At 55.4% G+C, this 21014-nt stretch overlaps 1 protein-coding gene across 3 annotated transcripts in view; it reads right to left on the bottom strand.

The window, feature by feature from the left end:
- Positions 1–47: 47 nt before the first annotated feature.
- IGSF3 (immunoglobulin superfamily member 3) overlaps positions 48–21014 on the bottom strand; it is a 90830-nt gene continuing 69863 nt past the window's right edge. For all 3 annotated transcript variants that reach the window (XM_080648950.1, XM_080648951.1, XM_080648952.1), the window contains exons 8-11: positions 15172–15582; positions 8784–9191; positions 3556–4044; positions 48–3044 (exon numbers count right to left, since the gene is read on the bottom strand). In XM_080648950.1, the coding sequence (XP_080505076.1) occupies positions 2794–3044; positions 3556–4044; positions 8784–9191; positions 15172–15582 (1559 nt within the window). In that variant the 3' untranslated portion in view covers positions 48–2793. The remainder of the gene's footprint in view (positions 3045–3555; positions 4045–8783; positions 9192–15171; positions 15583–21014) is intronic.

Raw genomic sequence — 21014 nt, 5'->3', positions numbered from 1 at the left:
GCAGAGAAAGGACAGTGCGCTCCAGGAAAGGTAAACAGCCATATTTTCAACATAATTTATTACAGGTGTCTGAAGTGTATATAAAATGTTTTAGTGCAACATCTTACAAATAGTTTTCCTTTAAAAAAACAAACAAAATCAACAGCTCTCTACATCATGCATGGGTAGTTTTCTTACTCCACCTTCTTCTTCAACTATTAACGCAGAGAAACCATTGTTTGAAAAGAATATGAAAACTTGCTACAGAAACACCCTTGTCAAAGAGGGTGTGGTCATATCCATGTCCTGGGAGGGGCCTCGCACAGTGTAGGGTTCATTAATGCAACATTGTAGATGGAGAGAAGTCAAGAGGCAGTCTCTCTCTCCTGGTCTCAAAGCTCCGGTCGGCAATGTGCAATGAGGTCTCCCAGCCACTGGAGGGCACCATTACCATTCATCTGACACCACATTTCCATAGAAATGGCCAAAAAAAGGAAGGTCCTGGGGATTTTCATAGAAAGCTGTAAAAGCTTCCCCCTTTGAAGGTATCCCCAAGCCCATAGAAAAGACACAGGGGAAAAAAAAAGCAATTATTAAAATACTGGCTTCGGTTTCTTTTCTTTCAAAGTTCCCACGATGACTTCACCTATGTAATGGTGTGGCAGCAGCTACCTTTCTGCAGCTGTCAATCAATTCAAACTCAAGTCTCAGGTGCACATCGCGGTCCCAGACAGCCCTCTGGCATCTTTCCATTTAGACAGAGGACCCGTAAGTCTTCTTCCCTCATTGACTCAGTGTGTAAGTTAAATGTCAGCAATTTCCCACTGAAAGCCCACAGCCCTGAAATGACGAAATGGGACAAAAGACTGCCTTCTCCCCTCACCACTGAGCCGCATATGCGCCCTACAGCCTTCGTGCAGCACGAGGAATGGGGATGGGCATGTGAGCCTGCGCCCTCACGGGGGGGAGAGCACTGGTGCACCTGCAAGGCGCAGAAGGCAGGTGTGTGTGAGCCTGTCTTCCCTTCAGCTGGGACGCAGCAAAGCACCTGCTGAGCACCCCAGGGCACCTGCATCCCAGACCCAGAGCAGGATCAGCACCCACATGGCCTGGGGAGCCCCCGGCCTCCCTGGAGGCTGTTCAGTCTCAGAACAGGGTTTCCCAGCGATCTCTCTGGTTCGACCTAGCGCCCAAATCCGTGCTGGCTTTTTCCAAACCAGGAACTCCCTTGGGATTCGAGATGCATGCTCACTGAGAAAGGGTGATGGCCCCCCCCTGGCCCGCAAAACATGGGAAAACCGGGGCATGAGACACCTTGTGGAGGGGTGAGCACCTGCAGCCGCTGCCACTCCCCTGGGGCCACGCTTCTGGCCTGTGAAGCAGCAGGGTGACACTGGCTTCGTTGGACTCTCAGGGACATCTAAATAAAACACCGCCATCACAACGAACCACCAAATCACCTAAACCGCAGACAAGATCTGAGGAAGGGAAGGGAAACCCTCATGGACAAAGGCATGTGGTGCTTCCTGTGGAGGCCGTCAGCGGAGGGTTACAAAGGACCGAAGGGACTGCCCTGGGCGCGGCAGTGCGAAGCAGGGAGATCAATGGTGAGGAGGAAAGACATCCGTATCTTTGAGGAAAACGTAATGGAAAGGAAGGAGAAAAACCCAGCTTTCACACCTCCAGGGAGGCAGTCTTCCTGACTGCTCTCCGAAATCAGCTCCGACAGCGGCTGCCCCACGGTGCAGGGGGCCGAGCTGTGCAGGCCCCAGGGCCCTCTGCCGGGGGACGTGGGGCTGCTTGGGCCCATATGTTCAGCTCAGCGCTGTCCCCTTCCCAGGCTCGCTGGCCACTTTCCCTTAAGAGTTTGGCAAAGCACCTTAGCACGGAAGCCACCGGCTCAGCTACCAGCTGGAGACTGCCCTCTGAACACATCAAGCCAACAACTAGCCCTCTTTCCTCCCGCCACTAACCACGGGTTCTGACCGACCTGCAAGTCAGTCGCTGCTGAAAGCTCCCCCTGCCCACGCTGCGAGCGAGAGCGGTCTGGGGCTTTGGACTTGACCTCGAACCAAGGTTTCGGATTTTTTGGCAAGGCTGGGAGGACACCGACTTCCGCCTCCCTGGCGAACAGGCTGGCCGGCCACCATCTCCTTCCTCCTAATGGGCTTATGCAGGATTTGTCTCTCACAGACACAGTTCTTGAAGCAAAAAAACAACTCCAGCTGAGGGAAAAGATATAATACAAACTGGGCCCACACTTCCCATAATTTTCAAGTCAAGTGAAGAAAGTAAAAAACGTTCGCGTGTCTTTTGCTCCACCGGTGGTGGCATTTTCAAGTGTGCAAAACCAAAGGTCTCGAAAGGGATTCCTTCGCACTATTCCGTCTCTCCTTTTCTCATCCGTTGTACCTAAGAGAAATGCGTCCACGACATTACGAAATCCAAAAAGGAATAAACCACGGGGTTTTAAAAAGAGTCCAATAGAAAGAGTGAGACCCCTGCGACGTCTACCTAGTCTACCTGTGCGGGGGCGTGGCTCCCGGCGCTGCTCACTACATTACCAAGAACGAAAACAAGAGACCTAATGCTGCGGGATGACCACACCTGCCCGGAAATCGCTCGCCCGGCGGGGCCGCTGCCCACAGGCGGCAGGCTGCCTCTGGGGCTGGCCGGGGACTGTGAACACATCTCGCGTCGGACAGTTTTCTGGGAGGGCTGTCCGGAGTCTGGGTGCTGTCTGCTGTCCCATCACAGAGTGAGAGGCAGCGTGGGAGCCCTCGGCCCCTGGTGGCCGGCGTCCCCGGGGGGCCCTCAGTCTATGGCTCCTGGGTGGATGCTGAGGACGGGCGGCTCCAGGCAAGTGGGGGAGTAGTTGAGGTGCGGCTCCTTGATCCACAGCAGGGGCACCCCGTTCTTCCCGTCCGAGTTCTTGCTGGAGCTCCGGCTCTTGAAGCGCACCAGCAGGATGGAGATGATCAGGATGCCGAAGATGGGGAACGGGTAGAAGAAGACGAAGTAGAAGAGCGCGTCGTTGGAGCAGATGGCGGACTGCAGGGTGGAACCTGAAAGGGCCGGGAGGGAGACAAGACCGTGAGGGCTGAGGACCTTGTCGGCTTTTGCTCTTGAAAACCTCGCCCAACCCCATGGAAGCCACTTGTCCTTCCCCTACCACCACTAATGGGGACGACCTTTATATTCTTTTTAAAATATATATATTTTTATTGATTTCAGAGAGGAAGGGAGAGGGAGAGAGAAACATCAATGATGAGAGAGAATCATGGATGGGCTGCCTCCTGCACACCCCCTACTGGAGACAGCCTGTCAGAGAATAGAACCGGAGACCTCTCGGTGCCTGGGATGGTGCTTAACCAACTGAACCACACCGGCCAGGGCTCAGTCCCTGTGTTGGGCATAAGGAATCAAGGGTCAGTTCCATGAACTGGTATGCAGATCCTAAATGCCCAGGACAGGTGAGAATGCAGCTCATGAACCCATGACCAAGCTGTAATCTTTATCCTCCAGGCAGCTGTAATCAACTGGGACATCCTCCCCCTGTTCATTGGGAAAACTCACTTGTGTCCAGCACTCGGATGCTGATGGGGGCCGACTCCTCCTCCGTCAGCCGGTACCATTCCTTCTGGGGGCTGGGCAGCCACTCCTCCACGTGGCAGGAGTAGTTGCCCGTGTCTCGGGGGCTGGCCTGTAGCACCGTGAGCCTGTAGAGCAGGGGGGACAGCCTCTGGAAGCGAAGCCTGCCCTCCCAGGGGCCACCCTCAGGGCCAAACACAGCATCAGGGCCCACGCTCAGCAGGGCCGTCCGCTCCGTTGGGTCCTCTTCCTCTTCTTCCTCCTCCTCCTCTTCCTCTTCCTCCTCCTCATCCTCCCGTTCTTCCAGGCCAGGGCCGCCCGCGTTCCGCCCGGCTTTAGTCCTCAGGGAATACCAGGCCACCGCAAAGCGGGAGTCCTGGCTGGAGCGCGACACGATGCTACAGTCGAGCTGGAAAGCTGCCTTCTCGGTCACCGTGGCGTTGGGGACCACCGTGTCCACCTGCAGGGCGGCCTCTGGGGGGGGGACGGGGGACACAGGAGGGAGAAGAGTCTGTTTTAATTGCTCTGCTCAAGACAACCTCAGTGCCCACCACCAAACGCACTGTAGTACATCCAGACGATAGCATGCTGCGCACCTGCTGAGAGGAATGAGCGGCACCATGTGCAGAGATGGGAAAGGAGAGTCAAGGAAAAGCGCTCGGGAGCAGCACGCTGTTCCCTACGCGGCATGGTGAGCAGAAGACGACATTTTATTCTGACGTGCATGTCTGTTTATGTTTGCCTGGGTGCCCGTGGGAAATTCACAGACCTGGTACTGGGGCTGCGTATGGGAATGGGGGGGGGGGGGCGCAGTTATATTCACTGTAAACCCTTGCGGTGGTTGAATAGCGTGTCCTCCGCCCACCCTCACAAAGTCACGTCCCCCTGGAACCCCAGCATGGGGGCTCAATTGGAAACAGGGTCTGTGCCGATGTACTTAAGCTACGATGAGCCCTAAATCCAGTGACTGGGGTCCTTATAAGAAGGGGAGAGGTGCTGGCAAGTGTCGCACAGAAGTTCGCTGGTTCAATTCCCAGACAGGGCATACGTCCAGGCTATGGGCTCAACCCCCAGTAGGGGGCGTGCAGGAGGCAGCCAATCAATGTTTCTCACATCGGTGTTTCCCTCTCTCTCCCTTTCCCTTCCTCTCTCTTTAAAATCAATAAAAACGTATTTTTAAAAGGAAGAAGACAAAGAGAGGACACACAGAGACACACAGAGAAGACAGGGAGGACGGAGGCAGGGGCTGGAGCGACACAGCTGCAGGCCAGGGACAACTGGGGCCCGAGGAGCTGGGGAGAGAGGCCAGGACGGATTCCCCCCGAGAAACATCCGGGGAGCACGGCCCTGAGGACACCCTGATCTCGGACTTCCAGCCTCCAGAACCGAGAGAGAAGACATTTCGGTGGTTTTAAGCCATCAGAGTCGGGCTCATTTGTTCCGGCGGCCCTGGGAGACGAATTCGCCCTCGGCAGCCTTTGCATCTGCACCGTGTGCATGTAGATTGCTGCCTACACTACCGTGACCCCGAGGAGGAGAACATTCTCCAAGGACAGAAGCCAAACAGCAGACACCAGACCGGAAAGGGGACTCACACTGAGCAGGGACCCCCACCCTCGGAGGATGACACAGGCAGTGTCTCCCCGACTGAGACACGGCAGCCTCGGGAGGCGCCCCACCAGGTGAGTCACGGCTCACAGACACCGTCAGCCTGAATCTGTTTCATTTTGCAGCTGTTTTTAACGGCTCACAGGGGTGGGTTCTACACAAACCATTCTCTCCCCAGCTCCTAAAAGGCTGTTTATGAAACGCGTGTGAAAGATGCCAACGCAGCACCAACAAAAGCAGAGAGACCACGTCGGAGTCTCCTTGGATGAAGACCAAATCGGAGCATTTCCCAAGGACTGTCCTGGGCTTTCAATGAATTGGCTTAATGTCGCTCGCAGGCGAACACAAGGCTGGGGTTCCCACTGCTTTTGTGGGGCTCCGCCAAGCCCCTGGGCACCCCCCTCGGCCCACCTGGAATCTCAATGTGCGCGGCTGGCACAGGGGGCTTCGGAACCTTCCTGGGGTGGGGGTGGGGATGTGCTGGGGACAGAAAGCGGCCGAACGGGGGACTATGAAATCCGTCCACAGGCTGATGCAGTCACTGGCTGATTCCTCCAGAGGGGATGGCTAACGTGTGACCCCAAAGCCATGGAGAGAAATGCTGCAGAGCAGGGGCGGTCTAGGGTGCTTTTCCCTCCAGAGTCTAACACTGAGTCCTAACGCCCCTAGTGACGGGTCACTGTGTCAGGGGAGTGGCCCGGGGAAGGTGGCCACGGGCCCGCCGTAGCAGGAGGTCGGGCCCCCGAGTGCTCTTCCCTATCCACTCTCCCTTTGTCTCTTCTTGTCTAACTGCTCAGACCTTCTTCGGGCCCCTGTAAGTGCCTCGTCTACAGTAGTGACTCAATACAAGGTTTTCCAATAAAATTAACTTACACCCTCACTCTAGCCCCCTCCCCTTAACACGCCTCTCTACCAATTTGGTTCCCCACGTCTGACTGCCAGAATAGACCAACATGCCCCTTCAGAGTTAGCACTCCTTCCTTTCCTTCTCCAGGTGGGAGCCCCGAGGAAGTCCATCCCCGCCCTCCCCGACGTTGTGCTGACGGCTCCGAGGCAGTGTCCTTGACCCCCGACTCCCGGGCAGTCTGACGAAGGTGGCTCTCTCTTCCTCACGTGTGTGAGCCGAACACAACTGCCAATCGGCTTGGCGACCACCTCACTGAGGGTAGGAGCCCTCACCCTCACGTATTTCATACGACGGTCAACCTTACGCAATGCTAGGCGACTCTGAACTCCTGGAGTTTCATTGCTCCAAGTCTTCCATCCGTCTAACCCAGTGGTCGGCAAACTCATTAGTCAACAGAGCCAAATATCAACAGGACAACGATTGAAATTTCTTTTGAGAGCCAAATTTTTTAAACTTAAACTTCTTCTAATGCCACTTCTTCAAAACAGACTCGCCCAGGCCGTGGTATTTTGTGGAAGAGCCACACTCAAGGGGCCAAAGAGCCGCATGTGGCTCATGAACCGCAGTTTGCCGACCACAGGATCTATACCTCAGGAAGAAGACCTCAAAGCACAGCCCACAACGAAAGTTATGCAACCAGGGAAAACGGTGGCTATGAAATGCTAGTGAGATTATAGAGAATTTGCTTTTTCAAACCTATACTTTTCTGTTTTCCAAATGTTTTATAACTGGCACGATCAACTTACATACAGTCACGCGCCACGTAATCGAGCTTCGGTCAACGCTGGGCCACATACAGGACTGGGTCCCCTGGGCTGAGACATTCCCACCACCAGGGACATCGCTGCCACTGGAAGGCTGCACTGCACGGCCTTCCTCAGTGTGCGTGGCGACGCTGGTGTGAACCCCCCTACTGCGCTGCCGACCGTATAAAGCACAGCGCCTACAGTTACGTATAGTACCGTACGTATAGTATAGGACGTGGTGCGATGATGACCATCAACGACTGTTACTGCTTTCTGCATTTACTATACGGTACGTTTTGTTGTTCTGTTAAAGTGCACTCTCTCTACTTAAAATAAAAGAAGGTTTGCTTATGGACCAGTATGGCCTGTACCGCTCATATGTCTCGTTTACTGTGTCTCCTGGTTGCATCACTTTCTCTTGTGCTGGATTTAATCTGGTGGTTTTGTACAGAGCACGCCATGCAGGCGTGTAGCCTGGAGCGACAGGCTGGGCCACGCGGCCTGGTGTGCAGGAGGCTGCACCGTCAGGTGTGTGAAGCGCGCTCTGTGATGTTCGCACGACGACGGAATGGCCTGGCGTCGCGTTGCTCGGGACGATCCCCGTGGGTAAGCGGCACGTGACTGTGCTCCGACAGGGAGGAAGGAAGGCAGGCTGGGGGATCCAGGCTACTCCTCTGGCTGAGGGTGAGAGGCAGGGTAAGTCATGTTGGGAGCCCACTGTGGCGGGAGGGAAACGGGGAGGCCGCCCGTCTGCTCTTGCTGGCTGTGTGGCTTTTCTCTTCAGGCCTCGGGTCCCTCCAAGGTAAAATGTTCCAGGTGGGTGGTCTGAGGACGGCACACGAACCGGCCAACCCTGGCTGCATGAGGGCACGTCTCCTCCCCGGCCACCAGGGGCCTCGCACGGGGACCTGCACCGTGGGTGGGAGCTGGGGACGAGGGGGTTCAGCTGCCAGTGCTCTACCTTTGGGAAAAGACGAGCCGCCGCTCCTCGGCGACGCAGGAAGAAGAAGAAAGCCCGGGGAAAGATGAGTAACTCGGGGGAATGATGTCCCGCCCCCCGCGGAGACCCCTTTCCCGTCACAAAGGGTGTATTCAGTCTCCGAAGTGTGTCCGTGACGTGTGGGCCGGGCCAGCACGTCTGTGAAGTCCTAGTGCTCCAACGAGAAAGCTGCTCTACTCAGACAAAACAAAAACATCACGAAAGCCCCCGACAGGACCAACGGCAACACACGGGACGTTGGGAGGCTCCGAGAGCAGACAAGACAAGGCGTTCCCACCAACAGAGGCCGCACCCCACTCTGCTCCCCATCCGTAGAGGGACCCCTGGCTTGCCGCTCGCACGCGGGTGAATGGTGGCGTCATGGCAGCGGGCACAGGAACCCGCTCCAATTCTCCTTTCATTGCGTGTTTAACCGTGTCACCACAACCAGCCCTAGTAATCGTGTGTTTTCAGGTACGTTAGAAACCAACGAGAAGACAAGAGAAGCACAAGGCCACATGGTCTGGTCATTTGCACTTGCTGCTCAGCAGTGAGAGAGTGCAGGCTGCACGGACTTCTCTTTTTCTACTTGAAGCACGTGAATCAATTTTTTTCCCACTGAAAATCCATAAGCTTCCTTTTCTGAACCACGTGGCTCCTGTTTCAAGATTCCTGCATATCCACCACTTGTCCAAGTCTGAAAGTGTTCTTTAAAAGGAAGACATTCCATGCACTGGAATCATTAATCGTCAAATGATAGTCTAGTGAAGGAACGGAATCCTGAGGCCCAAGCCAGATGTGCCCTTCACGAGGGGGAAAAATGGAGGCAACACTGAACACAAATGCAAGCGGTGAGTGCGCACACACGTGAGTGCAGACAAGGGATTGACAAACTAATGTTACGCAGCGCATGTGATTCACACGCACAGGGAAGTGGGGAGGGGTGTGGAGGCCCGGGGACGGGAGCCCTCACCTGGTCGCGTGACCGTGACAGCCGTCTGCCCGGCCGTGTCCTCTGCCCGCTTGTACCACAGGCCGCCGGGGCTGGGCAGCCACTCCTCCACGTGGCAGCTGTAGGTGCCGCTGTCCTGCACCGCCGCGTTCTGGAGGAAGAGCCGGAACACGCCCGGGGCAGGGCTCTCCAGGTGCAGCCGGCCCTTCAGGTTGTTCTTGGCCGCCTGCTCCCCGTAGTGGAAGGTGGCCTCGCGGCTCAGGCGGGCCACGGCCTCCCGCTCCGGGTGGTTGGGCTTCCACACAAACCACTCCACCACGAGCTGGGAGGCCGGGCTGGTGCGGTTCAGGACCACGCACTCCAGCTGCACCTGCCGCGTCTCCAGGACCGACAGGTTCCCCTGCACCTGGCTGAGCTTCAGGCGGCTGTCTGCAAAGGCGAGGGGAGAGAGGTCAGAAAGCAGCAAGCCGCCTGCCTGCAGGCACCCCCTCCAAGCACAGGTGATGGCACCTTCCAGACACAGAAGACAGCACCCTCCGTTCCAGGAAGCATGTCTCAGGCGCGGCCCCCGTATGTTCGAGTTCTCGATCATGTGCCTGAGTGTCCGAGTTTTACGGAGTTCAACGTGACCGTGATAGCTCTCCCGTTTATAACCCTTATTAGCTCAAAGGCTGAGCAGAGGACAAGCACACCCTCTTGTCCGAGACGACGCGTGCAGACAACTGCACATCCCAGTGACAGTGGGCCACGCGGCGTAGGGCTGAGGGCAGGTGGCTGGGAAAGGACAGGAAAGGGCATGGTGAGACCCCTTCCCAGGCAAGGGATTTTTATTTTCCTTTTTAAAAAATACATATTTTTATTGGTTTCAGAGAGGAAGGGAGAGGGAGAGGGAGAGGGAGAGAGAAACATCAACGATGAGGGAGAATCATTGATTGGCTGCCCCCTGTACACCTCCTACTGGAGATTGAGCCCACAACCCGGGCATGTGCTCCGACTGGGAATCAAACTTTGACCCCCTGGTTCATAGGTTGATGCTCAACCACTGAGCCACGGGCTAAGCAAGAGATTTTTAAAACTGGCCCCATGGAGGGAGCATGCTGGGCTGTGAACCAGGAAAGAGCTGCAGAGGAAACACAGCTTACAGGGTTTTGGGGTGGCCTTGAGCATCACAGTTCTTACTCTACAAAAACCCCACACGGTTTCCTCTCAAGGTGGGAACACAACTAATCTGACAGCAGGAAACTGACACTGAGGGACCAGGGGTTTGAAGAGTCAGCCCATGGGAAGTGTCACTGACGACGCACAGGCCAACGGCACCCGCGTCACCTCATCACAGGCCCCAGGGAGGCATCACCAAGCTGTGACCCTGTGCATGCACTGAGGCCTGGGAGGGCCCTCCTGGGGGACAGAGGGTGGGGAGGGCCGTGTGACTTCACCTTTTACTTTCACACCTCAGAACTGTCAGAGTATTCCACAACACACACGATTACTTTTGTAATTAAAAGGTGAAAAAATTAAAAACAGAAAAAACATTTAAAATGAGCAGTCTCCCCAAAACACTCCCTCTCCCTCTCTCTCTCTCTCTCTCTCTCTCTCTCTCTCTCTCTCTCTCTCTCTCGTCTCTGGGTTGAAAGATTGTTTTCTTCTTTGTGCTTTTGTATTCTCCAAAAGCTCTACAGTGTATTCTTTCTCAACAGAAAATAAAAAAGGGGGAAGGGGGACTAGAAGCAGGAAAAAAAAAAGAAAAATATGCAAACCAAAAAAATCTCAACGGAAGTGGGGGAATGGGATGTGCTGTCTTCATCAGTGTCCTGTGAGCTCTCTGTTCACAGTGTTAATATTCCCCATTGACACTGAGATTCCACTGTGTTTTGACAAGAATCCGTACAGCCCTTCGCACTGCCCCAGTTCGCCTGCTCTCTGAGTCTCGGCCTCAGGTGGGGAACTCCCGGGATAAATTTAGGATCTGGGAGTTCCCCATCTACGGCCGAGACTCAGAGCAGGAGAACTAGGGCAGTGCGAAGGGCGGTACAGATTCTTGTCAAAACCCGAGATAAATTTAGGACCTGGCCCTGGCCATCTGGCTCAGTGGATGGAGCGTGGGCCTGCAGACTGAAGGGTCCCGGGTTCGATTCCGCTCAAGCGCACATGCCTGGGTTGTGGGCTTAATCCCCAATAGGGGGTGTGCGGAGGCAGCCAGTCAATGATTCTCTTATCATTGATGTTTCTCTCTCCCTCTTCCTTCCTCTCTGAAATCAATAAAAATATGTTTAAAAAAATTTAGGATCTGCAGGGAACCTCTTGGTTTCGGCACAAAGAGAAAAGGGAAAGGGCGGATGGTGACGAAGAGAACACTTGCAGGGCGGCCTGCATGCTCTCAGCGGGGAGCCGGGTCAGAAAGTAAGAGAGACAGGAAGAACAGGAACCTGCAAGAGCCTCTGTGGGCCCAACAACCATTCCAACTTCCGTTTTAAAAGCCCCTGGGACTGGCCCGGGAGGCAGGACACCGGTCATGGGAAGTACCAACCGGAGGCACTTGGCCCAGAGCTTCCTGCCTAGGGCAGCAGCAGCGGGTTAGCACAGCATGTTCCTGTGGGCGGACGACGGCCGTTTTAGAAACACAACAGCCCGAGGAGCAGGAGGGCCAGCCACGCCTGGACTTGGGATCCGGCTCCCTGTGCCTTCCGAACGACAGGTGCCGAGCCTCAGGCTCCGGGGAGACAGGCCGTGGGAACAGAGTGGTGCAGAAAACCACGGACCTACGCTCACGTGGGGGGCGTCAAGCCCAGCGGAGACACAAGCATGTAAACAATGAGTATGTGACACGTAATAACTGACAATCCCTGAATTTCCCTACGTGTGACTGGGCATACGTGCTCATCGTTACCTGTCATTACACAGGTCAGTGGACAGGGACGGGGAAGGGGACACAGGGTGCCTAGAATGCTGTTTCAGTTAAAAAGAGCTAACCTCTCTGAGGAAGAGTGAGATAAACGGAACCTACGGTCAATGTGTTCCAGGCCACGAGGACAGTCAAAGGCCCTCGGGTGTTCAAGGAAAGCGACCATTCATTCCTTGTTCAAACAGTACTTACTAAGGGGGCCATGCCAGTGGCCGAAGACACCAAGATACAGCCCTGACCGCAAAGTGCTTACCGTATAGTGGGGGGAAATGCAAGCTCACACTTGTTATGCTATGTGTTTTGTAAGAAACCCCTGGTGATAGGGGAGTATCAGGGAAGGCTTCCTGGAGGTGGTGCTGAGTGACGTGTTGGGAATGGGGTGATGACAGAGAACAGGACAGGGGCATGCCAGGGGAGAGGGCAGCAGAAGAAAAGGCAGGGAGATGGGATTCTGGCAGCCCACACAGCACCCTACACCCTTCCGGAAGGACAGTGACAACCAATTGTGGAGCACGCAGGGAGGAGGGTTGGGGAGGGAGCTCAGGGCCGCCTTACGTGAAAAGTTCTAGAACAAGCATGTCAAACTCGCGGACTGCATGTGGCCCACAATGAATATTTTTGCAGCCCAACCAATATAAAGGTATTAAGAAACGTTTCAATAAAAATTTCGTAACTTAATTTTTATAATATCCTGTTATGTATAATTATTAATAACGAACTACAACGTTCGCTAATGACTGATTACTATAATCGTGTTGCGTTCATTTCCCTTACCCGCCTTACACGCAGGCGCACCATTTCTCTCCACTAATACTAGCAGCAAAATTTTAGCAGCCGATGGCCATGTCATCAGTCTTGGACTGTTTGGTGTGCACAACAGGAAATACTTCGCTTTTGGAGAACAAGAAAAATAGGCTTATTTGCGTTACGCTTATTAGTTTGTGCAGTTATTCAGTGTTTGGTAAGTTAATGTTCAAGAAAAAATATTATTATTTTTTCAGCCCTTTGTGTTCATTTATTTCAGCCCTTTGTATTCAGCATGTCTCTATCGAAATAAACGTACGTTTCTATGAAAACGGAAGCTTTTGTGTTTTTGCGGCCCACATAAACGTAAACCTTGTTTATCTGGCCCGTTAGCCTTTGAGTTTGACGTGCTTGTTCCAGAGCTTCTTTAACAAGAAGGGGAGACTGACGGGCACCCTCGCTCCCTTCACACAGTCATGCGCCACTGAACGACGTGGGTACGCTCTGAGAAAGTGTCCTCAGGCGACCTTGTCATTGTGCGAACATCAGAGTGCACTCACACACACCTTGTCAGTACGGCCTCCTACACACCTAGGCTCTGGGGTCTAGCCCAGGCTACACGCCTGCATGGCATGTTCCTGTACTCAGTACTGTAGGCAGCTGTAAGGCAACGGTGAGTATTCGTGCACCTAAACATAGAAAAGGTGCAGTAAAAATAAAAGATGAGCAAGGGTGCACCTGTATGGGGTGCGCGCCATGAATGGAGCCTGCGGGACTGGAAGCTGCTCTGGGTGAGTCAGTGAGGAGTGGGGAGGGACTGTGAAGCCCGTAGACGTACACACAAGCCCTCCCCCTGCTTCCTTCGAACAGGGTCCGAAAGAGAACCTCAAGGCTGTCAGTGCTGCTCCCGGCACAGGGATGTGGGCTGGAGTGGCTGGGAATATCGGGGAGAAACTGCTGGGTAAGGCGTGGGTCACCCTAATAGAGACTGTCAGGAGGCATTGCAGGTGGTGTGAGGACCAGTGGGAATAAGAATTCGGAAGCACTGAGCTGACAGCTCCTCTGTCTGAAACAGGTGTGTGGGTAACGGGCTGGGATGTCACCCGTGCACTCAGAATTGAGGTGCTGTGAGCAAGAGGGAATCTATTGCCCACTGCTCCCGTCAGAGAAAAATCCTCCAGAGCCACACAGCCTTCCACTTCTCGCAGGAATTCAGCTCCTTTATAATCTCACTAGAGGCCCGGTGTACAGGTCCCTCGGCCTGGCCTCTGGGATCAGCGGACCTCTGCACCACCACAGCCTGGCCTTACCCGCTAGCTCATCAGACTCCAGCCCGCTGTCCACAGCACAAAGTGGTGTGCGAAGCGGCAGGCAGCAGAGAGGAGCCCGAGCCCAGGCTGGGTGCCAAGCTGCTCCCGCTCATCCTGGCCCCACCGCACCTGCCGGCACGCAGGGTGAGTGTCCGCAGGAGAGGCTCGCCGGCATCTGGTGCCTGTCTGGCAGCTGAGTGGCGCTCCTGCTGTGGGAGCGCACTGACCACCAGGGGCAGCTCCTGCATTGGGTGTCTGCCCCCTGGTGGTCAGTGTGTGTCATAGCTACTGACCAGTCATCCGGTCATCCAGTCGCTTAGGCCAGTGGTCGGTAAACTGCGGTTCGCGAGCCACATGCGGTTCTTTGGTCCCTTGAGTGTGGCTCTTCCACAAAATGCCACGTGTGGGCGCGCACGTACAGTGCGATTGAAACTTCGTGGCCCATGCGCAGAAGTCGGTTTTCGGCTCTCAAAAGAAATTTCCATCTTGTACTGTTGATATTTGGCTCTGTTGACTAATGAGTTTGCCGACCACTGGCTCAGGCTATTATATAGATAGATGGGACTGTCATATAAGCGGTCCGTTGTCGATTCACACGTCGCTATGCGATGCATGACTATAATGGAAAGGGATGACCCAAACCTCTCTGGGGATGTTCTAGAGCAGGGGTGGGAAGCCTTCTTTCTGCCAAGGGCCGTTTGGGTATTTATAACATCATTCATGGGCCATACACAATTACCAACTTAAAAACTAGCCTGCTGTTATTGGCCAAACATTTAATGAACTCACTCCCAATGCTTTGGCAGGGACAGACCCAATGATTTCGAGGGCCTCCTATGGCCCGCGGGCCGGATGTTCCCACCCTTGTTCTAGGGGCAGATCTGAAGCCTGAGAGGGAGATGACGGGGATGGGACCTTCAATAATAACGAGGGTGCCCTAAAGTGGAGCTGAGGCCTGGGGGGTGGTGAGCGCTCCCTCCCTGGAGGCATTCGCAGAGGTCAGAGGCCACCGGTCAGGCTGCCCCCACAGGTTTGAAGACAGGAAGCACTCCTCTTGGGCTGGGACAGGAGGTAAAGCAGCAGGTGAGAGAGCCCGGAAAATGCCCCCTAGGCAGGATTCCAGGGATGAGAGCTGGCCCAGCCCACGATCCAGGGTGCGAGCTGCAAACCCCGAAGGAGAGCGGGAGCTGCCAGAATCCTGCCTTGCCACATCCTGCCAACCACAGCCGCCCGTCAGGCCTCTCCCTGGTGAGCATACGCCCAAAACAGCATAGTCAAGGATGCTGAGTTTGCCATCGGCGCTGGGACCCCTTGCAGGCAAAGTGGGCGGCCCACCTTGCGCCAGGAAGACGGCCTGCGTGCCTGCACCCACAGCCAGTGTGGACCCAAGGCCCTGTGCAGGCCTCTCCACACTAAACCCACTGGGCTGGGTGGTTGCACCCCCTCTGCTCACCTGGCTGCTTCACGGTGACCTCTGTGCGCCCCGAAACCTCCTCCGCCAGCTTGTACCAAGCGAAGTTGGGGCTCAGCAGCCACTCCTCCACGTGGCAGTAGTAGCTGCCGCTGTCGCTGACCTCGGCTCTCTGGACGGTGAGGCTGAACAGGCCCCCGGACGCGTGCCTCTCGAACTGCAGCCTGGGCCTCAGGCCCTCCTCCTCGGCGTAGGTGCCGTACTCGAAGGCAGAGGTGTGCGTGGTCTTGAGGATGAGCTTGCCGTCGGCGTCCGAGGGCTTGTGGACGTACCAGAGCACCGCGAAGTGGGAGTTCTGGCTGGTCTGGGACTTGACGGAGCAGTTCAGCTGGATGGGCCTGTTCTCCACCAGCGTCAGGGTCCTCTTGGATTTGCTCACCTGCAGCTTGGTCACTGCAGAGCGAAGCGGGGAGGTCAGCAGAGTCGCCACACGCCCCTGGTCACGGCCGTCCCAGCCCCACCTCCAGGCTCCTCCTCCAAAGCACGGCTCCGTGAGAGGGACCTGAGAGGGGCTGACTTCACCCCACATCCCTCCCTCTGTCTCCTCCCTGCTGGGCCCCCACTCAGGGCCTCACCACCTCTCCCCGTCTCCTGCCTCACGTGGCCTCCAGGGGGATCAGCTACAACACAAATCTGCCCACATCCTTTCCCTGCTTGAACTGTTTAATGGTTCCCTTGCTTTTAGGTGACAGAGAAAAAACATTCCTTTTCACGGTACAAAGTTCCTCCAGGAGGTGTCTTCACTCATCTCCCGGGACTCGCCCTGGAGCCCCCACGCTCCGTGCAGCTTCCCCCTGAGCCCTGGGCTCTGCTCAGCTGTCCTCCCTGCCTGTCTCCTCTGCCACCTCCCTCTGACCCTTCTCCACTCAGCCTGCGGCCCCCCTCCCTCATACCCTCCCACTGGGCCACACGCCCCTCCTCTGGGCTCTCCTCTGCACCCTGTGTGTCTTCAGGCCGTTTTCCTTATGTCCTCCTACATCCTAGTCTGTCAGTTCCCAGAGGACCCAGATCAAGCTTTCTCCACTGGATCTGCAAATGTTTAGCCTGTGCCCACCCTGTCCCCTGGTGATGCTAAGGGCTGGGGCGCCCTGGAGAATAAGGAATAAGACAGGCCTGCCCAGAGGACGCTCTCATCGCCACACCCCCTAGCCGGGCTCAGTGCCTGGGCTTCAGAAAGTGCTCGGTCAGTGTTCGCTGAGATGTGTGAGTGAGCAGGTGAGGGATGCAAGCACACCAGAGAGCCACGGTCAGCAGGTGGCCAGGGACACTGGAGTGATCTTCCTTGGGCAGCGGGGGGGGGGGGGGGGGGGGGGACACGCCACAGGGAAGACTGAGGAGAAAATGACAGGCAGTGGGACAATCAGAGCCAACTGCAGCCTCCCTGCCCCTCGCTATCCCGCTCCACATCCAGGAGGGAGGGCAGACTCGGGAGTGAATCTACCCGCTAACTAAGGTGCTCACAACAAGCCGCTATCTAAAGAGACATATCTCAGGAAAGGAGTCTGAGATCCCACCCACTCCATCATGACTGCACTTGGCTCTGCTCCCCTCTCCCACCATCCCCCCACCGCAGAAAAACACAATTCCAAGTTCCTCTAGGAAGCTAATAATAAAGCCGTCACCCACCTCCACCCCTCTTCACACTTGGCCTTTCGAGACCCAAACCGCTCACCAGCTGAGAAAGAAACCCAGGGCCAGGCAGAGACCCCGCAGGGAAGGGAGGCCAGGCCAGGTCTGCCTAGGGCCCTAGGCTGTCCCCAGCACCCCTGCCAGTCAGTGTCTTGCTCCAGACCAAGGCCTGCGCCCACGGGTCATCCCGGGCCTCCCCGGGCAGTGCTGGCCGGCTGGCTCGCTTAGAGCTGGGAATGCACAAGCAGCATCAAGGCCCGAGTCCCACGTACCAAGGCACCTGCAACCTCCGAAGGCCGCAGGCTGTCACTGGGGCAGCCTGGCCACACAGGCGCAACCCTTCTGAATGGCCGAGGGGATTCCGCAAGCTGAGGGGCGGCAGGACCCGACACCGTGCCCTGACCTGACCGTGAGAGCAGCTCGAAGCGCACAGCTCAGTGGAGGGCCCACCTGGTAAATCAGGCGACACTCTGCACAAAGGGCTGCTGAACTCACACACCTGCAGGCCTGCTGCAGCCATCACGGCACCCCTCGCAGGGACACGAAAGAAACCCCGCGTCCCACGCCCCGCCCTTTCGCTTCCTCTTCTCTATGATCAAGCCCAGTCTCCTGCCTGATCCCTTCTTCAAACACAATCCCCTCCGGGGCACACTGGGCCTAGGGCGGGGCTTACCAGTAAGCTCCCCGGCTCTGCAAACTCATTCACATTAGCTTGCCAGTCGACTTTCCAGGTCGGGTTCCTACAATACTTGAAACAACTAGCCCTTTCCATTGCTTTCCATCCCAGTTCACCCAATTGCATGCAAATCTATGTCGGTGCACACGACACTCCCTGCATCATCTGGTCTTTGGCCAAAAACACGGTTGCTCAGTGTAGGGCAGAAGGAGTTTTAAAATGTATTATTAATTGGGGCCAGATTATTTTTGCAACAGTTAGTTACTAAGGAAACCTCAATTGCTATAGTAACTGCATATGTTAAACCGGAACCCTATGACTAAACTTCAATTCGGTCAGATGGTCTCTGAGGACAAGAATCCAGGGAACTGTTTCAAAGCATTTCCATTTTTATTTTCCTTCTCGTGTCAAAATATTGTGAAGCACCGAAAAGCTTGAAAGAGAGGCGTTTTGGAGACGTGGTGCATGCCTCGCAGGTGGGCGAGGGGTCAGCTCCTCCTCCACACTCTGAAGCTCCTCCCACATCCCAAGGTCAGGGAGGACCTTTCTGGAAGCGCAGACGAGCCTGCAGCCCCGAGACTAATGAGGCAGCACTCGAGCATCCTGTCGGCATCCTGTCGGCGCTGCCCTGGGCGCCATGCTGCCGGTCTGTGTCACCTTCCTCCAGCGTTAGGGGAGCCCAGCCCCCGAGGTCTGCAGGTATTTCTCCTGCAAGATCAGAACCATCCTAGTGCCTACCTCAGCTCTTAGGAGTGTCGGCAGATTAATCAGCAACGGTTTCTAGAAAGAGATGAGCACAGAGCCTGGTACATAACCCACACGCCTTCCATTTCACTATGCCTGTTGCTTGTTGGTCTCTGGGCTCAGTCCCATGTTCACAGCACAGCGTCCGATTGAGAACTGTCGATCGTAAGTGACAAACGTCCTACGGAAACTGCTGTCCACCGACCGGCAGCAGCAGCGTCACCGGGCAGCTGGCTAGAAATGCGGACTGGCAGGCCTCCAGATCAACACCCCAGGTGGCTCTCACACTGTAAAGGCCGAGGAGCCATGGACATGGCAGTGTGAGTGAGTGGGCTCAGAGGCTGAGGACTGAGGCTTGGTTAGCCCCACTGTGAACCAGCAAGGCAGGGAGAGGGAGGCCAGAGAGGCTCAGCGAGGCCCCTCCTGCGGGCACACACTCGGCTCATCACTTAGCACAAGGCCCTCGAGGTCCATCCACATGGTCACCAATGGCAAGACCTCGTTCTTTTTTATGGCTGAGTCACATTCCATTGTATACAGTACCACACCTTCTCTGACCCATTCACCTATCAATGACACTTAGGCTGCTTTCATATCTTGGCTACTATAAACAATGATGCAATGAACACAGGGGTAGAAAGCAGTGTTGTCATTTTCTTTTCTTTTTTTTTAAGATATTTTATTGATTTTTTACAGAGAGGACGGGAGAGGGATAGAGAGTTAGAAACATCAATGAGAGAGAAACATCGATCAGCTGCCTCCTGCACACCTCCTATTGGGGATGTGCCCGCAACCAAGGTACATGCCCTTGACCAGAATCGAACCTGGGACCTTTCAGTCCGCAGGCTGACGCTCTATCCACTGAGCCAAACCGGTTAGGGCCAGTGTTGTCATTTTCGTTGGATACATACCCAGAAATGGGATTGCTGGATCGAATGGCAGCTCTATTTTTAATTTATTTTTGCGGAATCTCCACTGTTTTCCATGGTGGCTGCGCTAACTTACAATCCCACATACAGTGTTGCGAGGGTTCCCTTTTCTCCACAGCCTCCCCAGCACTTGTTATTTATTGACATAATTTTCTGAAGGCCTTCTCTTTCCTACGAAATTATAAGCATCTGAAGGGCAAAGACTATGACCCAGTCATCTGCTACTCAATTTAATAACTGAATAAATATGTAAGTAATCTTTTCTTGGAGGTATGGGAACGTAAAGGAAAGTGACAAGAGGGAGAGATTGTGACAGGAGGGAGAGACCTTTTCAAAAAGTATGTGACACTGGAGCTGGGCCCTGAAAAACAAGTGAGGAGGTGGTCCCCGGGCAGAGGAGGAGCGTGCCAGGGCATCCCCGAGAGAGCGGGCAGGTGAGCCAAGGTGAGACCTCTGTGGCCCGTATTCAGGCCACAGCACGTGGCCATGTGCAGAGGAGGTTAGAAAGGGAGCCTGCGGACGGCGAGGGGCCTGGAGTGTGTCCCGGATCCTGCCCTCCTGTGGCTCTCAGGGTGCAACCCCTGGACCTGCAGCACCACTGTCCCCTGGGGACTGGATGACAGCACAGAATCACCCACGCCACAGGTGGGGCCCCGGACCCACGCTGTCACCAGCCCTCCAGGTGGTTCTGACACACACTAAGTTTGAGAACCAGGGTGTGACGGTGAGGTGGCCACGGGGAACTCTGGACTCGGCAGTGTCCGTGCAGCGGTGGGAGCAGGAGCCGGAGGCAGCGGGGCGGGGAGGTGGGCAGTGAGGGAGTGAGGGAGAGAAGGAAGACGCTGTTCTGTGTTACAGGTCTGTAATGTCGTCAGTGATGTTAGGGATGCAGGGGACTGGTGGCTGAACAGCAGAGGTGTTTCCAATTGAGGACAGCAAGTCCGCCAAGAGCTGGGAGACAGTGAAGGGAGAGCGTGTGTGTGCCCCACCCACTCGGGGAAGGAGGTGGCAAAGGCCCCTGCCAGTCGAGCAGGTCCACATCCTGACTCTGCCCTCAGCCCCTGCTCTTCTTTATTTATATATATATATATATATATATATATATATATATATATATATATAATTAATTGTTTTTACAGAGAGGACGGGAGAGGGATAGAGAGTTAGAAACATCGATGAGAGAGAAACATCAATCAGCTGCCTCCTGCACACCCCCTACTGGGGATGTGCCCGCAACCAAGATACATGCCCTTGACCGGAATCGAACCTGGGACCCTTCAGTCCGCAGGCCGACGCTCTATCCACTGAGCCAAACCGGTTAGGGCAGCCCCTGCTCTTCTTTCTCCCCGAGGACATGCCCTGCTTAAGGCGCTAATCACCTCTTTTGCAGACCTTACACCTGCCCTGCATACCAGTGTCCCTGCCTCCAGCCCAGCCTCCGTGGGGAGAGCTTCCGAAGCTGCCAACTGCCAACCGGGGCTGTCCCTCCCAGCTGGCCTGCCGCTCGCCGCCAAGGTCATCACGGACACCTGCGGGCAGCCTTCGGTCGGCAGGGAGGCAATGGACTGGAGCCGGCGAAGATGCAAACCCGTATCTGGATGACCCCATGCAACTTGTCTCGTCTTCCTGTCCTGCATGACTTTCAAGTGACATTCATGTGGGTGAGAACAGTCTCTGAGCCTGGGACCTGCTTCCACTTTACCATCCACACCTGGTTTTGCGTAGTTTTAATGTCTGCCAGGTAGATGAAGGGACGCTCCTCTCTGCCCTGTTCAGCACGGTAAGCTGCACAGGATTTCGGAACCCCTGTCCGTGACGTGGGGACAGGCTAGCAGCGCCTTTGCCCC

This window comes from Plecotus auritus, assembly GCF_963455305.1.
Source record: "Plecotus auritus genome assembly, chromosome: 12".
NCBI classification, from domain to species: domain Eukaryota; kingdom Metazoa; phylum Chordata; class Mammalia; order Chiroptera; family Vespertilionidae; genus Plecotus; species Plecotus auritus.
This window is presented reverse-complemented; position numbering and strand designations above follow the sequence as displayed.